Source organism: Populus euphratica, unplaced genomic scaffold (genome assembly GCF_000495115.2).
Source record: "Populus euphratica unplaced genomic scaffold, PopEup_1.0 scaffold5.1, whole genome shotgun sequence".
Lineage (NCBI taxonomy): Eukaryota > Viridiplantae > Streptophyta > Magnoliopsida > Malpighiales > Salicaceae > Populus > Populus euphratica.
Genome location: NW_011499848.1, coordinates 1,005,697 through 1,023,685, shown reverse-complemented (window position 1 = coordinate 1,023,685; position 17,989 = coordinate 1,005,697). Strand labels below are relative to the sequence as shown.

The 17,989-nt window shown below is 35.3% G+C and overlaps 2 protein-coding genes and 1 long non-coding RNA gene across 7 annotated transcripts in view; 1 reads left to right on the top strand and 2 right to left on the bottom strand.

The window, feature by feature from the left end:
- Positions 1-35: 35 nt before the first annotated feature.
- LOC105112735 (nucleolin-like) lies at positions 36-5,131 on the bottom strand. 5 transcript variants are annotated; one of them, XM_011008557.1, is made up of 10 exons: positions 4,964-5,131; positions 4,059-4,074; positions 3,138-3,594; positions 2,939-3,055; positions 2,705-2,845; positions 2,396-2,566; positions 2,065-2,272; positions 1,800-1,975; positions 967-1,052; positions 36-396 (listed from the first exon to the last, which is right to left on the bottom strand). In XM_011008557.1, the coding sequence occupies exons 3-10, from the start codon at positions 3,558-3,560 to the stop codon at positions 243-245; spliced, it is 1,476 nt and encodes a 491-aa protein (XP_011006859.1). In that variant the 5' UTR covers positions 3,561-3,594; positions 4,059-4,074; positions 4,964-5,131; the 3' UTR covers positions 36-242. The 5 variants fall into 5 exon arrangements, with proteins under 5 accessions (XP_011006859.1, XP_011006881.1, XP_011006875.1 ...); XM_011008579.1 differs by having other exon boundaries at positions 3,138-3,529; XM_011008573.1 differs by lacking the exon at positions 4,059-4,074.
- Positions 5,132-5,207: 76 nt separating this feature from the next.
- LOC105112731 (uncharacterized) lies at positions 5,208-6,662 on the top strand. Its single transcript, XR_839818.1, has 2 exons — positions 5,208-5,702; positions 6,101-6,662. It is a non-coding gene; the product is annotated as an uncharacterized LOC105112731 (long non-coding RNA).
- A 2,726-nt stretch (positions 6,663-9,388) lies between these two features.
- LOC105119084 (protein transport protein SEC24-like) overlaps positions 9,389-17,989 on the bottom strand; it is an 11,681-nt gene continuing 3,080 nt past the window's right edge. The window contains exons 2-15 of the mRNA XM_011017185.1: positions 15,963-16,145; positions 15,809-15,874; positions 15,081-15,134; positions 14,798-14,970; positions 14,344-14,530; positions 14,101-14,246; positions 13,872-14,026; positions 13,501-13,582; positions 13,302-13,417; positions 12,183-12,281; positions 11,902-12,025; positions 11,191-11,468; positions 10,352-10,566; positions 9,389-10,250 (exon numbers count right to left, since the gene is read on the bottom strand). Coding sequence (XP_011015487.1) covers positions 10,039-10,250; positions 10,352-10,566; positions 11,191-11,468; positions 11,902-12,025; positions 12,183-12,281; positions 13,302-13,417; positions 13,501-13,582; positions 13,872-14,026; positions 14,101-14,246; positions 14,344-14,530; positions 14,798-14,970; positions 15,081-15,134; positions 15,809-15,874; positions 15,963-16,145 — 2,090 coding nt within the window. The 3' untranslated portion in view covers positions 9,389-10,038. The remainder of the gene's footprint in view (positions 10,251-10,351; positions 10,567-11,190; positions 11,469-11,901; positions 12,026-12,182; positions 12,282-13,301; positions 13,418-13,500; positions 13,583-13,871; positions 14,027-14,100; positions 14,247-14,343; positions 14,531-14,797; positions 14,971-15,080; positions 15,135-15,808; positions 15,875-15,962; positions 16,146-17,989) is intronic.

Genomic DNA, 17,989 nt, shown 5'->3' with positions numbered 1-17,989 from the left:
GCGCGAGGACGTACGCAACATTAACAAGAAGCAAATGTAATGCAAACCTGACCGCGTACTATCAACCTCGCAAAGAACAAATGTACACAAGTTTTCAATATAGATGTACGTGTAAAAACTCACAAAAATCAGCTCAATTACACTACAAAAACAAGACGGAAAATAAATAAATGCTAAGAGTTTGACACTGTCGAATAGTACTTTCTTCTTCAGTGAAATCAACAAGTATGTGGCAAAAGCAATTAGTACGGACGAAATCTGCGACCATGGCTGGCATCACTGCGCTGTCTGCCCCTACTTGAACTGCCAACCATTTTGTTGCCACGTCCACTTCCACTCCTACTATCATTTCTTTGATATGAAGTTGGGGAGTGTAGCTGTACTCCTGGCTGTTGCCTGCAAAGAAACAGAAAGGCTTAGTCCTCAGGCATTTACAATTAAGTAGTAAGCTAATTTTCTTCGTGAACCAATATTTACTATAGCAGGTATATCTAACATTTATGTGGCAAGCTCAAGGATCGGTTGGACTATTAAGCATTAGTTTGAGCCATGTAATGTACTCAAGCCTACAGTGTCAGAAAAAAAAAATGGATCTGGGGAGGGGTTCCACCAACATTATGATATAATGGAATAGAAAAGATTCATGTTGCCAGGAAACAATGGGGGTAAGACATAAATATCAGGCGCTATCCTTAATTTGGACTATGAAGAAATCAATACACCAACTATATCCTCATTGTTGATTACGCTAACTGCAGCTTTTTTCTCCCTTCATTTTCTCCTTCAATACACGAATGCCTGAGGGAAGGGGGTATAACGTAGCAAGTTGAAACCCCTTTTTTTTTTTCCCCTGTTTTCCCTTCCTTGAATCCCACATAAATGACAAGTTTGATGGGGGATCCCCAACCCTCCATTTGGAGCTAAAATAAATAAATAAAAAGGTTAAAGGATCTACAGTCAGCTTACAGGACATATCCGAACTGCCCATCAGGTAGAAGCATCGGCATCATTGCCATGCCAGCAGGGGCTGGTCCACTTCCATAGATCAATGGCTGCAAAATGGGGGGAAAGAAAATGACGAATTTAATAGTGGCTGAAAGTTAGGAACTCCAGAGTTCAAGTTCTAACAAAGAAGAAACAAATAAATGAATTGTACTAAGAAAATCTGCCATCCCAGCATTCTATAGCTTCTAATGAGCAAACAGCATAAATTTCATTTCATCTTCTTGAGTTAGCTTATTGACCAAAAGTTTGAAACTCAAATATGAATAAAACAAACTAGAATGGAGGAGGTGACAGAAGGTGAAAAAATCAAGTGCCTGAATTACTCTGCACCAATAAGAATTGGCATTATTAGTCTATGGCCTCTCCCTCCTAAAGTTGGATACTTGGAAGATTCTAATCTACAATTGCAAGCCATCCCATTCGAATAGCTTGGAAACTGAATTTCATGGCCAAGTCGTTGAAATTCAATCACATGCGCATACATGGGAAAAAAAAAAAAACCCTTAAATTTAAAGCGATTAGAAAAAGCTTAAAATATTACAATTCTTTCAAATCATAGCATGTAAAAACAAACAAAAAAGATAGATCAGTTAATCTTCATGCGTATATATCATAAAGCCAAAGCTTAAAATTACTAGAAAAGCTATTAGGTAATCCCCTTGCACATTAAAGCTAAATCCAAAATGGTTTATATGCAAAATATACAATGATAATAACCATCCAGACCAAGCAGTTCAAAATAAGATTACAAAGTGTACAATAGTGAAGAGAAACACACAGTCGTATCTTCTGACCTGTGTAAAGCCTGTTGCAACATATCCTGCACCAAGAGCACCATAGGCACTCCCCATCATACCATAACCAACACCAGGTGGGTAACCTGGTAACAAACCAGTCCTCTGCAAGTTTGACCCTCCAGCAGGCTTCTGCTCTGACTGAGGTTTTGCAAGTGCACACTCGACACATTGGCCTAAAAATCACAACAAAACAAACCAGCATGAATAACTTCACTTACATTCAAATAACAAATGCATATAAGATGGATAAATCAGTGATCACCATTTAGTTCATATTTTTCAGTATCTTTCAGAGCTTTCATAGCACTAGACCTCTCAGCAAAATGCACAAAACCAATTCTATTTTTCTCCTGTCCAGATTTTGCTGGAGGCAAAACCACTTTTGTGATTTTTCCATGTCGTTCAAATAGCTTCTTCAACTGATCTTGGGTAACAGTCTTTGGTAAATTCTTCACATATATTGCCTTAACCTGTAAAATAGAAGCTGGATTGAATTGCAGAGCAAAAGACATCTCATAGCATAACCAAGGACAACCAGATCTAAAGAAACCAGATCATGAAGATGGTTAATCAATTGAAATTTATTACAAGACCTGTGAAGACGTGGAAGAGTCAGCATTTTTAGGGTCAGCCCAGCTCACACTAGGGGCATTATCACCCAGCTTAAATTTAGGATCTATCATCTTCTGCCTCGAATATTCAGCGCAAGCATTATTGTAGTACTCAACAAAAGCATAGCCCCTGTTATTGCCTGAGCTCTTCTCCTGTGACCAATTGTTATAACCAATGAGTAAATTGCATCTGCTAACCAGATTATAATAAATAAATAAATAAATAAATAAGAGAAGAACAACAAACACCTTAAAATATCAACAATCAAGTAGAATATTAACTTCACTAACCTTAACCAATTGCACATTGGTTGTACCAGGCCCAACCTCAGTCACAAACTTGCTAAGATCTTCCTCCCCCCAACTTCTAGGAATGTTGCTAAGGAACAACCGGTGCTTTGCTTGAGATGTTGAGCATTTGATTCTTTTACCCTGAATGTGAGAGAAATATCAACACATGAAGCAGCATACTTTAAACAAGCACAAACACAATTCCCACAAACAAAGAAAAGTGAGGACATTCACCTTGAATTCAGTATTATTCAGCTCACCAATTGCTTTAGTAGCCAAATCAACACTTCTAAAAGTCACAAATGCAAAGCCCTTGTTGTCACTTGAATCTTTTCCTTTCATCATACGTACCTGTGGTCATAAAATTTGTTCAGGGTCTTCACCTTTACGGCAATATATAGACAGATACTTCATAAATTGAAGTAGAGCTTACCTCTGTAACTTCTCCAACAGACTCACAAAAATCCTTCAAGTCCTCCTCAGAAGCATCATTAGGAACACCACCAATATATACTTCAGAACCATGAGGAGGACGGGCAAGAAGCTCAGCATGTTTTTTCTTCTCATTCTCATCTTCAACCTTTGCCTTGTCACCTTGATGGCTACTTTGGATATCAGCCCCATTAGCATTACTAGCATTTTCCTCCTCTTCTTCCTCCACCTCCACTTCCTCTTCCACTATTTCCTCTTCTTCAACTTCTTCCACTATTTCCTCTACTTCATACTCAACCTCCTCATCCAACATTTCCTCAGGATCATAGTCTTCATCAAAATCAACTTTCTCATCGGACTCAACCGGCTTTTCAGATTCTGCTTCCTCAGCAGCTGCAGATGCATTTCCTTTTGTACTTGGCATCTTATATATCTAAGTTCACAAGCTTGCAAGGCAACTGTGAAGAGGGTACAGAGGCCACAAGAATTCATGGGATATATACACATATTGAAAGGAGGAAACAAAATGAAAGGCCAAAAGGAGTTCCAGGTCATGAATCTGAATAGAAATTGTGTCATAAGTTTGAAGGTGGTTGCAACGTGAAAGACTTCTAATAAAGGATTTAAGATAAAATTAGTTGCAGTAGTAACAGAGATAGGCAAAAGAGATTTCTGAAAGAAAATAATGTAGCTTAGGAAGGTGATGCAACCTATGTCCTGGAATAGGAAGCATTAGTTTAAGCATGAAGGGGCTTCATTCCAGAGGTTGCATTTCAGAAATATAAGAATTAAGATTTTAGCTTGTAGATTCCTTTATCAAGTTATTCAGAGAAAAGTGGAAAGGGTCAGATTTAACAAAAAGGTGATCAAGCCACAACATGATCCAATCTCACAAACAAATATGAGTTCCAAACTAACATACCAGTCTGTCCACCTTCCTGCAACAATTCAAGGTGACACATCAAACTAAACATACCAATTGAGATGGATATTATACATAAGTTTTTAATAACCAGTACACACTTTCCAAACTAAAAAGAACCCTTCATACCAAACTTTAAAAAGATGGAAGATCCTTATAAGATACAGACCATATGCACATTTGATGCAGACAAGATCTACACGTTTTAGTGTGCCATTAACATTGCTTTAAAACTTACATATCAAAAATTCAGCTTTCTCAACAACCAAGCTTCTTAAAAAAATATATTACCTCGTTTTACCATTCTAGTTTCGCTTCTCATTTTCCTCTAAGAACACCAAAATCAGGCTACGCTCAATTAAAACACATATAACATCTTGGCTAGGCATTTATCAAGTCGGAAGCAAAAGAATTTCATGGACCACAAACTCGTAGTTCAAGTACCACCCCAAGCGTCAGATTCTTCCAGACATGACCTACCTAATTAGAAATCTAAAACTATCAAATACAGCTATGACACGGAGAACCAGAAGGGTAATATCAAGTTAATCAAGCAACCCACGAGAACCAGACCCCGACGAAGCTTGATAGGGTAAGTTGCCAAATCCCAGCTTTTTTCCAGGTTGGCTAAACCTTAGTCAAAGCTTTGGCTCTGCTCTTAACCTTTTTGCATTACGTTCTTCGGCTCCTTACTAACAAATCTATAATGATGCATTTAGATAAAAATAAAAAATTATCGCATCATTAACTGATTTTTATGTGTTATTTTTTACGGTTTCAGTTCAAAATGAACAGCTCATGACCAGATATTTAAACTTGTTAAGGGAAACTAACAGTAACTCAAAAAAAAAAAAAAAACCCAAAAGACACGATGAAGTGAAACGTAATTAGCTTCAAGAACGTACCGCAGAGGAGAGGAGAGGAGAGGATTTCTGTCTGCTATGATTGTTGCTGAACAACTTGAAGCTAAGAGCGAGAGGGAGAGTTTTCGATTCTATTTTTCAGGATTTAAAGGGAAAACAAACCCTAAGTAAATGATTAAAGGATTCTTTTGGCTTTGGCTCTTTATTTATAAAAAAAAAATGGTGCGGTGGATTAATGATTAAGAGGTTCCTTTTATTTATTAAACTTTTTATAATTTATATTAATCGAAAGATTTTATTCTTATAAATACATTATACTGTTTAAACTTAAAGGATGTGCTTTTAAAATATAAAAAATATAGAAGTTAGTTTTCGGGCCTGGGGGCTTTCGGCTTGGGATGCCTGTGTCTTCTCTGGGCTTCTCTTTGTTCTTCGACCTCTACGAGTGCTTAGGTCCAGCTGGGTTGTGTGGAACTCATTCGCTTGGTTTTCTCATGCTCTGTCCTTCGTTTTCTTTGCGTCTGCTGGGGCTCCAGTGACGGCGGCCTGGGTTTCCAGGAGGCTATTGATTTCATCTGGCTGCACTCGACTATGATTCGTTGTGGGTGTTGGCTTGGGAGAGATGGCCTATAATCATGATGATGCATTAAGTGCGAAGCCCACTTGGCTGGCCCTTCCTCCTTCAGCGGCATTGGGAGAGCGGCTGATTTTCGGATTGGTTCGAGGATTTTAGTTCCTCTTGCCCTTCATTGAACCTCTAATCTTGTTCGGTTGTTAACGGGTTAGTTGGTATCCCTACCATTCTGGTTTGGTTTCCTTCATCTTAACTTTTTTTATGGACCTCTGCTTGCTTTGTTGTCGCTTCATGCTCTGTTTTATTAAATTCTTAGACTGCCATGATACAGTTCCTCCAGTGCTCCACATGCTTTCACTTCTTTTCTTTTAGGTCTGGGGTGTGGGTTATTTCAGGCTCACTTTATCTTGGCTTTTTTCCCCATTCCTATTCCTTTTTTTTCTTTCTTTTCTGCTTCTGTTGTCTCCCACTGTTTCTCCTGGACCTGCTTCTTCCCTTGCTTCTGCTCTTCTTTTTGTTTGGCTCGGCTTGGTTTTTCTTTCCATGCTTTTTTGGTTTGCTCTCATTGAATCTGCAAGCTTGCTTTTTGTTCGTTGTGCTCTCAGGAATAGGTTCCCTGCGCCATTGTAGTTTGTTCCTTGGCTAGATCACTGTTTCATGTTGGCTGCTGTTTTGGCATTATCAAGGTCAGGATTAGGAAATCTGCATTCAAGTTTAATTTGATCACACCCTTAATTTGTATAACCCATCCACAGAGGTTGACTGTAATTTTTGTTTTGTTTCATACGTGGCAATCTGATTGGTGGGAGGCACCTGAGGTTGAGCACGTGCAGTGCTTTCATTCTGACTGATTGGTCTTCGAGACAGATATGGTTTTTATAATTACAACTGAATATTTTAGAACATTGCTGTGATTAAAGTCTTCCAGGCGGATATAGGATGGATGAACTCTGTCATGAAACAATCTTTCACTCACTGAGTAGGGTTAGAAGTTTGGGCTAAAGCTTGTAATGGGAAGTGTTGAGGTGAGTTATGTAAATGAAATGATGTACTAAGGATGGGTTTTGTTAAATGGACAACTACATGTTATTGTGTATGAAAAAGAATGGACATTTTGAAATGTTAGAATGAGATTTTAGTGTGTAATGTTGAGAAAGAAAGATTAAATGGATTATGAGTAGGTTGTGTGTGTGTGTGTGTGTAAATGAGATGAAAGAAATGTAACAAATTGAAAGAAAGAACATGGAGAATGGGACTTGTTAGGGTCGGCCTTAAGAGTGATCCAAGGGAACTTGATTATTTGATGAAAATCCTTATGGATTGTAGCTAGTTGTATGAAATTGTTGTTATGATAATGATGGAAGAACATGAGTTGTTATTGTTCATTTAATTGGAATTGTTAGTGCACTTCCAAGCATGAGTTGAAGGTAGGAAGATAAGGGTATGGACAAGTGATGATGAATAACATGAAATTTGTGTAAATGAGAATAAGAAGGATAGTTAAGAATCAAATAACCTGGGAAAATTTAAAGAAAATAAATTGGTCTAATCAGCCAAGTTGGGAAATAGAAATGTAAGTTTCATGGTTGTGATTATTGACAAGAATGATTTTATGTTGAGAAATGCTGTGTGTGTGTGATGATCTTATGATGAGAAACGGTGTGTGTGTGTGGGTGGGGTGGCTGTGTGTGTGAGAGAGAGAGCATGATATTAAGAGTATGAATACCTTACTTGGAGATGAGAAATTTAATTGCTAGTAGGTAAAGTAATAACATGGAAGGACTCATCAATACTTTATAAAAGAAAGTAAAGGGTTAATAAGTTAAGGAATATGTAAATGATAAAATTCATTATTTTAGAATAATTTTATAAATTTATTCAATCAAGTTTTTATTTGATTTTTTGTTTTAGATCTAGAATTATAATTCTCTATATTAATTACATCATAATTCTCAATTTATAAAATGTAGTTTCAATTAAGTTATATCTTATTAATTATTATATTTTAATTTTTAACCAATGGTTCTTGTGCACAAATCCTTTTAGGTTTTCTAATAAGTTAGCTTAAATATAAATCATAATTTTAGATAAAATAGAATTAAATATTTGGTATTTTTGTTATATAAAATTTACCTTTACTTTAATTTTATTAATCAAATGTTAGATTTATTTGTCAAATATAATTGAATATTAAAAATAAAAAAAATATTAATAATAAATATATTGTATATAAATAAAATCAGTATTATATATAATTAATCAATTAACTACAAAATATATTCACTAATATCACCACGGATTTCAATACAGTTCCAACTAGCCATAACAAGCAATTTCCATCTTTCTTTTAGCACAATTTAATTAGAAATGGCAAATCCTTCAATATCTAGGAAATAAAGTGTGTGACCATGCTTGCTCTTTGTCGCTCAAAGCTACCAAGGCTATGATAAGAGATACTCGGTGCATCTCATGGTTTCCTTGCTAAGTTGCAATGTTAATCTATTGCTGAATGCTTCTACAGAGTAAAAATTTCTTGCTATTTTTATATGCTTAAAAACACTCTGCTGATTGAATTTATTTTTTTTATTTACAAGTGGTGTTTTAGTTAACTTATACATACCTTAATTAATTTTTATAAATTTTAAAATTAACAATCAAGTAAATAAATTTCTGATTGATTGAGTATTTTTTTTATTTTACTAGTATTTTAGTTAATTTATATATACCTCAATTAATTTTTATAAATTTTAAAATTAACAATAAGTAAATCAATCTACAACGAACATCAATATTAACAATTTCAAAGCTAAAACCTAATAGCATAGGAGAGGTTCGGACCTGCGGAATTGCCTTTATGCTTTCATTAGTTGATATTGTAGTCTTTTTAAAGATGTTTTGGACCAGGACTCGTCTCTATTCCCTTCAGCATCATGCGTTTTAACAAAACTCCATTCCCTTCCACCTATGCAGACTTTGTGACCATGTCTTCCTCTACAATTTACAGCCATCGTTGTAGATGAAGAAATCCAATCAGAGGAGGCGGCTCGCCTCCAGACGACGCTGCAACAGAACCAGCTTCTAAGAAAGAGGTGGCGTCCTAGGACCTTAACTCTTCCTCACTTTTATGGCTAGCATTCTGTTCATAGCATGTCCGTAAAATTTCACAATAATTATCACAATAATGATATTAAATGTTAGCATTACCATAAAGTTTCACGACAATTATATTAAATGTTAGCTTCTACAAATTTCAGCCATGCAACCATCTATAATTATCATTAAGATTTTCATGGTATTAAATGTTAGCATTACATTTATATGTAGAAATTTAGCTAACAAACAAGATATTGTTCTCTTAGGATATTTACATTTTGAATTCCTTAATCACTACCTATCACTAAATTCAATTCCTTCATTTTAATCTTCTTTTGTGCTTATAAATATTATCTACCTATAAAATATTTATTTTAAAAAATATAATGTAATGATTAAGATTCTGAAGGCTTTAGTTATATGCTTATTGTTTTTTATTTGAATTGATTTTGAAGCTCAATAATTAGAAAATAATAATTTTTCCAAAATTTGATGATGTCAAAAATAAGATATTTTTTAATTGTTTTAAAGATGGGAGATAATATAGTCTAGGAATAAAACTTGTAATAAATATGAAGTGGGATTACCACCACCCGATAATTAAATATCGAAACAATTTTTTCTGTCGTAGTTATTTAAATTACCATGCTGACTTCTATTTTATATTAGAATAATCTTCAAAAGTATTATGAAATTACAAATCCTGCATCAAAGATAGAGATTTTGTAAGAACTCATTCATGTTAAAATAAAAAATAAAAAAATGAGAGATTTAAAATGCTCTAATTACTAAATCAACTAAAAACCAAGCATTAAATTCTGATAAGCCATGGTTTCTCCATCAAGAAATGTCTTTAAATGATAATTAATCCTAATTTATTTGGTAGTATAAAGAAATACATGTTGACCTGGAATAACACAGGTGCACCTACCCACATAACCGTCTCTGAACAGAACAGTTCTTTCCTCTCCCAATGATCTTGAGCAACCGAGTCAACAAATTGAAATGATTACTCCCGGAAATCTATCTACTGTTTTCTCAATCTGACAGACTGATCCAATTACTACACGATGGGGAAAAGGCAAAGAAAAACCTTGAAGAAAGCAACTCACAGTACAATTTGATTAACCTGTATTCATAACCTAATCAAGAAGTAGGACAGATCTCCCATGACTGCCATTTTGAATTATAAAGATGATGAGTATAGTCCAGAGTTTGACTTGATATAATTTGCGATTGAATGGAGTTTCCAACGGGTTAAAGTAGGCAATTGATAATCAACAATCCACCAATTTGAATCCAGGATGATACAGCACTTTCAAATCTTGATAGGCGAATCAGAGTTCTGACCTGCAAGTGGATTGTGTAAAAATGCACCTTTCTTCCATGAATCAGTAGACATGCCTCTTCCTGTGCCTGGTAAATCATGAGCAGGTTCCAATCTCATCTTCTATTTCATGTATTCCAACACGCTCTGGGTTACATCTTCAAGGAAAGACACAAAACCCATGACACTAGCAAAGCCACTACCATCAACATGCTGTTCCTCAATGAGGTAGTTCTCAAAAGCAGAGGCATCATCCTGCCCTCCCCGGATAAAAATCAATTTCGGAGTGATACTCCTTTCTTGCTTCAGTTTGTTAATCGTGCTCCTCAATAAACCTGATAAGAGTGCATTGTATCTTAAAAACAGAATCAAGGATATTCTTTGAAGAATAATTTCTTCTGCATAAAAGCAGACCTAAATGATAAAAACAACTTACAATCTTGGGGTGGAGGAAAAGGAAGTTCTGGGTCTGCTGTAGAAGAATAGAACACAATTAAAGTTGTAAATGCGTCGAGGAAAAATATTGGACTATCACTGGTAATCAGTGCAGCACGACTCAAAGAGTGGCGAGGATAAGCTTGTTTATCTGGTGTAGAATATGATGTCAATAGTGGATATATAGCACGTTGAAGGGAACTGGGTTCCAGTGCACTGCAGCAAGAGAAGTTTAAGAGAAGTGAGACTACTAATTTCTCATACAAAAGAAAAGTAGGGTTAATTCTCAAGGAACACATTTAAAGTTGCCAGAGCATGGCCTAATTGATGGCCAACCTCTCCTCTAAAGAGAAGTTACCAAGTTCACCTGCTCCCTAAAGCCATTGAATGATCAACAAAGAGAAAGGTAATCGACAGTGCTGTCCACAAGAAAAGTTAATTGCAATAAAAATTATAGAAGTACAAAGTTTGACCTTATGCACGAAAATAAAAACAACAGTTATAGACACCAAGGATGATAAAATACAAAATGCAAATTAGGTTTTAAGACAAAAATCTGCAACATTCTTCCACCCCAAAACAGGGGTGGGGAAGGTGTCCAGTTGAAGAAGACCACTGGACATTTTCTGTGACATTATGTTTATCTAATAAATACAGTCTCCATGTGCTTCTAAACTCATCAATAGTTCACAGCTTTCAATTCAGTTCTGACATTGCCATAATAATAATTCAACAGCTGAATAGAAACCCCCACCTCCTCCCTCCTTGTGGGTTTTCTAAAACACTAACCCAATCCCCAGGCATATTAAATATAGCAAATCAAATGTAAACATGGTGTACCTAAAAAGGCATTGGAGGTATATCCGGTAGTCAGGATGAACACCTTCTTCATGGAAGCGAAGAAGAGGATTTCGAAGCAAAGCAAAAACTAGGCGAGGCAAGGGCTGCAGTTGTGGGCACTGTGAAAATGCAACATCTGCCTGAGCAGTTAATGAACCACCATTCTTAAACTGGACAATTTTAGAGGCATCATTATACTGAGCAGTGAGGATTACGAGCCAATCATGAAGCAACATCCTGCCCTCCCGGACTCCTTGCTCCAAAGAGGCTAATATAACCTAGAGTCAACAAGTTGCATAATTAACCAATGATGAATAAATGTAGAATCAATTAGCCTAAGGAGAAAAGTCATTGTTATTGAGAGAGAACAGAGCAAATCATACTCGTGCCAGGAATGGGGGAGAATAGGGGAGGATTGCCCATGTTGCGCAAATTACTGGCTAAGAGTTCTTTCAGGAAGTAAGCCATACACAGCAAAACTACAACCTGGCCTTAGGATGGGGTGAATTACATAAGAAATTAGCATTTCTCTCTTGCATACGCCCTGTTTATTGTTTGATTATTTTGGTTCACGTTGATCACTGTTTTCTTTATTTTATTGCCTGCTATGATTATGACCAAGGTACTAAATACCCCTAGGTTCACTAACAGAATCAAAAACTTTTTTTTTTCTTCCAACAGATTGTTATTATGCAAGAAATGGGGGGATACCTTGTGGACAAGTATTGATAGAACAACTTCAGAATCAACATTGTCATAAAGTTCATTCATATTCCTAGCAGTACCAAACTGCAAAGTTCTGATTCTTAATCGACGTTTAAGCAAATGCTTGCCTCTGCATAAACATACAACAAACCAAGATTAGTCCAAAGAGTGATGAAAATGCAATAAAATGCTTGCAAGAACCTTATGGCGCATCAACAATATATTATGCAAGACCGGTCATTCATACCAAAACAAAATATTCAATAGCTACATCAGCTTTGTCATACCTACTAGCAGAAACCAATCTTGGAGATGAGAGCTCCTCAGGAGGCTCAACAACTGTGTATTGAAATGCTATCTGTAGTACTGGTTGTTCTGATGCATATCTGCAAAAATAAGGAAGCCATTACCTTTCAAAGTGCAATTTATAATTTAATTACTGAAAAGAAACTCAAACAAACTCAATAACATTTGATGAGTTACAAAAGCATACAAAAGGAAGTGAGCAAGAGTGAGGTGGAATAAATAAAAACAGGAGGCCTAATAACCAAGTCGAGCCAACCAGGGAATTGTCGGTCAGCATGATAGTTTGAGAAGGCAACGCATGAATCTTATGAAAGTGTCCCATCTTAAGAGCAATAACAACTGGAAACTTCCCATATCAAGTTACAGCAGATAAGGAACATATCGATCCTCCATCCTCGTCCAGCAAATCCAAATATTTGTTTGCACATGAGTAAATCCAGTTTTGTGAGAGATAACATCAACTCAATTGAAAGATCTAAGACACTGAATAAACCAATGAACTACAGTGGGCAATCCTCTACTCCTTAACTAGCTGAAAAGTGACTGAACTGTTCCTTGATAGACTTTATCGTTGACCACAGAAGGAGCAGGTGGCATTCAACAGTTAATATGTGACTTATCAGCATAAGATTAAATAATATTGCAATGGATATGACAAGATGCACTCATAAGTTTTGAATATAAGTGGCCAAACAGAAATCTAATATCACCACATCACTGCCGATTAATAGTTGAACTCCAAGATGTCTTCTGACAGCGATTATTTTCGCTTTTTTTTTCCTTTTTTGAACAGGACAGTTGCTTTTAGCTTGTATCCATTTTTACATTGTAAGTTGGTCATGTCTCTTATCTAAATAAATAAATGAGGAGATGTTTGCACCAAGCAGGTCCACCAGATTCAGTTAGGGCAATACCATTCAGATTACAATAGTATTTGCTTGAAGTTGAACATACTCAACCCAACAAACTGCGATGAAATCATTTCATGGGATCTAAATGAACTTTCCTAGATATTTCTATACAGATTGATACATTAGTCAAGTTCCAATGACATTTAGCCAACAAAAGATCTATATTGGCTCTCAGAAATAGATGGATACCTGGAAAATCCAGTAGCACTTGTAAAATCAAAGTCATAAGCATATGTGGCAAAAGAATCGCAGCAAATAATGTGTTGAACGTTCTCATACTGTGGATCTGGGAAGAAATGTCCATACTGCAGGAAATATTTAGAGCACATAAATAAAAGACATAGTACCCTCTGCTCAACAAACTCAAATTAAAATGAATATCACTTACAGAATGACCAGGTTTGAATTCAGAAGATGTCCTCAATCGCAGTATGCAACCGAAAGCATATGGTCGACTAAGCATCCGATACCTTCAAAAGGATAGCACATAAAATCACATGCGGATAATAGAACCACTACAAATGGATTATAAACTTACATCTTCAAGTAAAACAATAGACCAGTATCTATTACATAAAAATTATTTATTCGTCTTACTAGTTAAACATGTAAAATTGTACATCTTAGAACAAACACCAGACGTTCATTGCACTCATTTTGCAATTAAAATTATGCTACCAGTTCATTGATGTTACAGAACAAGAAAGGAGCTAGGAATTCATGTATCTTATACTAATTACTATTGTAACCTGTACTCACATATCCTGAGGAAGTGTTGAGTCATCAGTGTTTGAATAGAGAAACAATGTGCCTCCACTTTCAATACTGAGAAACTTGAGGGATGCCAGATCCGTATACTCATTTGTTACAGCAAATATGTCCACACAAACACCTGCTTGGACAGCCACAGCAGCCTGAAAAATATTTGTCAATGCTCACATTTCCTAAAACTTGCAATTTTGAATATAATTCAAGGCAACGAGATTACCAGATCTTTGTAAAATGGAGTCTGCTCTGGAAGCAAAGCCCTGTCTGCATCCTCTCCTTTACTAGCATATTGTTCACCATACCTTCTTGTATCTAATTGCCCAGCACCATAATCAGGAGGACCAGATATGAAAGCAAAAACTCTAGCTGCAATCAATAACAAAAAGGACAAGCATTTGAGCACATCTTCAATATACAAAAGACAAAGGATGCCTTTATAAGACAAACTCCATGCATCATGTACCTAAAGCAAATGTATTTCCGTATTCTGACCCAAGGTATTTGAACAGCGCTTCCATTGCCACACCAAAACCTCGCCCGCCCATTAGAACTCCATCTAGTCCTTGTCCTGCACCTGTGGTTCTCTCCCATGAGGTTGTTGGTCTGAGAGTGTCAAGTGCAGCAGTAATACGGTCTTTACAGGTTTCTACCTGCAGCACAACTCAGAACTTAGGATGGTGCCAACATTAAGTAAGGCAAAACCTGGCAATTAAACTGCCAACCCCGTTAGAGAACATTACAACCACTCAATGACAATAAAAAGATGAAAAATATAAAGCTAACTCAACTATGCATTCTATTAAACATCAGTTTGGTTACATGAGTGATTTCTTCTTTCCCATTTAGCTTTATCAAGAGCAACAAATGAATAAATGAAATAAAAAATGCCAAAACATAAAACAGTGTGCCTAGCATACAGGGGCCAAGAATTGTGACAAAGGCATGACATCTTCGAGCTCAGTTGGAAGGGTTCCTTCCATATCAGGAGGAATAAAAACATTCTTTACAACTGGAATGGGCCCTTGAACATCATACAACCCCATTTTGTGGCTAAAGGTAGCAAGCCCAAATAGAGAACCAGGAGCAAGAGCTGCAGCAAAATAAAAACAATAAGTCGCCCTTAAAGGACATAACCCATGCAGTTAGAACTAATGTATTATTTTGAACTAAAAATATCATTAACAAAAGAAAAAGGTCAACCTTCCAAAGCTGCTTGCAATGCACTTTTCGTAAGCTCCAAAAATTCTTCTGAAGCTGCAGACAAACTCAACAAATTCAAAAGCTGTCACCTCTTAGAAAAAATCAAAACATAGATTAGAAAGATCTTAGCCTACAGAATAGTATGAGATAATCAAAAGAACTTCAACAGCTATCACTTTTACCCTCTATGTGCGCTCTCATTCTCTACACGCTCAAATCACAACTAAGCAAAAAGAAAGGAAAAAAAAAAGAGTAAAGATGAATACTTGAGTAGAAGCAAACACAATAGAATGCCAATCAATTCAGCAACAAAACAATATCAAATTCAAACGATTCACTATATTGCATTGCTGCGTTTTCAATTCCACTTTGCAAATTCACATGCAGGACAGTCACCGGTTTCAATTCAAACACCTCCAATGTGATTAATTTTGCACAGTAAACAGCAATTTCGATTATCATTTCCATCTTCCACCCTTTTTGATATATAAAATAAATGCTCATACATTGCACAAGTACGACTAAAATTGAGAACATTTGCACAGTTTTATAAGTGAATTTTCTGATTCGACCTCTAATTATTATTGTGAACTTCATAAGAGTTTGCTAAATTACTACTGCAACGGAAAATTCTACAGATCAATTCAATTTCAATTATATAATCATATAACAAAATTAACTAAAAAAACTAAAAACTAATACCACTAGAGAAAATCAATAATTCTTACACGACAAGTCAACCGCCGCAACATAAACCGGACAGGCTTGCATCATTTCTTCGTCCGATCCCTCCACTACACAAACCAAACACTAATCACTAACCAAACCAGATTACAAACTTCAAAACCCTAAATTAAACAGAATATCATTCAAACTACTCACTAGGCAACTCGAGATCGATAAAAGAAGACATCATCTCAGCGCAAGACTGAGGATGCGAGTAACGCGCTATGGCTTCAGAGTCGAGTCCGTTGAGGGTTCCACATAGACTACAATTCCAGGCCCACTGATCAAGCTCACAGTACGTGTTAAAGTAAGCGTAGCAGTTCTCGCAGCGAGGACATACTTTTCAATTGAGTATTTTTATTTATGTTTATATGGAATTGGAAGGATTAGTTTGGTCATTTTGTTTTGGTTTTATGTTGAAATTGATGATTGAGTAATATATTAATAACAAAATTAAGGTTTGTTTTTTGTTTTTTATTTTTGGGTTTTTTTTTAAAATTAACATAATATAAAAAATAGTTATAAACTACCATAATTAAAAATAATAATTCTCGAACTAGCATAAAACTTGAGACATGTAGGTGTTACTTATATAATTTATCTAAACATGCGAGTAATAAACTCAAATTTAAGAACTCAATATTACTTATATAATTTATCTAAACAACATGTGAGTAATAAACTCAAATTTAAGAACTCAAATAAATCTCATAAAACCTAACTTCTCTTGGGCTCCGTTAATAAAAAGACCCATTTTTTTAGAGCTTGGTTATTAGAAGGACTCAACTTTTCTTAGGCTCAGATAAGGAAAGTTCTCATCTTTTTTAGACACAACTATATTTTAGATTTTATTCTCCTTGCACCTATTAGGTGTGTAAAAAACTATCATGTTTTCATCAATATTGATGTTATATAAGAGATAATATGTAAAAGTTCATTTAGAGCCCACCATATTTCCATCCACATTAATACATATGTAAGGAATATTTTTTCTTATTAATATATATGTCAAGAATATTTTCTATCAATATTAATACATGTGTCAGAGAAATTTTCCCTCTTTAATATTATCAAGAAAGTATTACACTATCTTCTTCATAAAAAGACTAATAAGGTATAAATAGATCATGAATCATTTAAATAAAAGATTTGAAATCTTCATTTTTCATTGCATACTTATTTCTAGAGTATCTCTGTAATATTATTATATTTTTTCTTAAAAAGTCATTAACTTAATCATTAGAGAGTCCCTAAATTCATCAAAAAAAACCTTTTACAAGTAACAATCAATCGCTTTCAGCTACCTTGTCTAGGAATAGTGAATCAAATTGTCAAAACTAAAAAATTAATTGATTATCCAAGACTTAAGTCTTTTCCCTAAGCTACTTAGATTTTTTGGGAATCATCATTGATGCTATTTATGAGAAACTAATCAAAAGCTGTCAGTTTATTTCTAATAATAATTCAAAATCATTACATAGCACATAATCATGACACCCCCGAGCTAGAACGCTTGATGAATCTACCTGTTACTGTGAGCACTTCTTTTCATTCGAACTTTTAACAACTTATCAACCAAGTGGAACCCCCTCACCTAGGTTGTGTTGGTCGCTTAGTTGCAAAATCAAATTTTACCATCTCAACAGGTCTTGGCACTCGCGATAACCCCACCCTTGAAAAGGATTTACCAAAAGTCTTTCTAATGCTATAATACCACTCTCTAAAGGATGGATCAGAAGGCTCCCTAAAGTTCAACAAATCACGTTGGGATATATTATCCTTGATAGAAAGTAAGTTTATTTTTAAATTAAAATAATTATCTCTTTAACATATATTTTTTATATACAGATCTTCAATAAGGACTTCTAGACTCTTACACACTCTCTTTAAAATGGTTCTCTCTGATGTAATTACACATTCTTAATAGAAAGGGTTCTCTATAGTGTAATTGCACAATCTTCTTATAAAGGTTTCTTCCTAGTGTCATTGCACACTCTTTTTAAAAGGTTTCTCTCAAGTTTCACTGCACACTTGACACGACTAAAAGATTCATGTCTTCTTCCAAGTGCAGGAGTGTCGAAGTAATAAATAACCCGGTAAGACCGGGGTCGAACCACAGGGAGGTTAATTGTACAAATTATAAATAACAATAATACAACAACAATAACAATTACAATAACAAC

What these genes read in the sequence shown, in the direction of transcription:
- LOC105112735 (XM_011008557.1), bottom strand. Translation starts at nt 3,560, where the DNA reads ATGCCAAGTACAAAAGGAAATGCATCTGCAGCTGCTGAGGAAGCAGAA. An exon ending in ACTCTTCCACGTCTTCACAG is followed by an intron (nt 2,273 to 2,395) that starts GTCTTGTAATAA and finishes TCTATTTTACAG; the next exon opens with GTTAAGGCAATATATGTGAA. An exon ending in TTGCAACAGGCTTTACACAG is followed by an intron (nt 1,053 to 1,799) that starts GTCAGAAGATAC and finishes CCCATTTTGCAG; the next exon opens with CCATTGATCTATGGAAGTGG.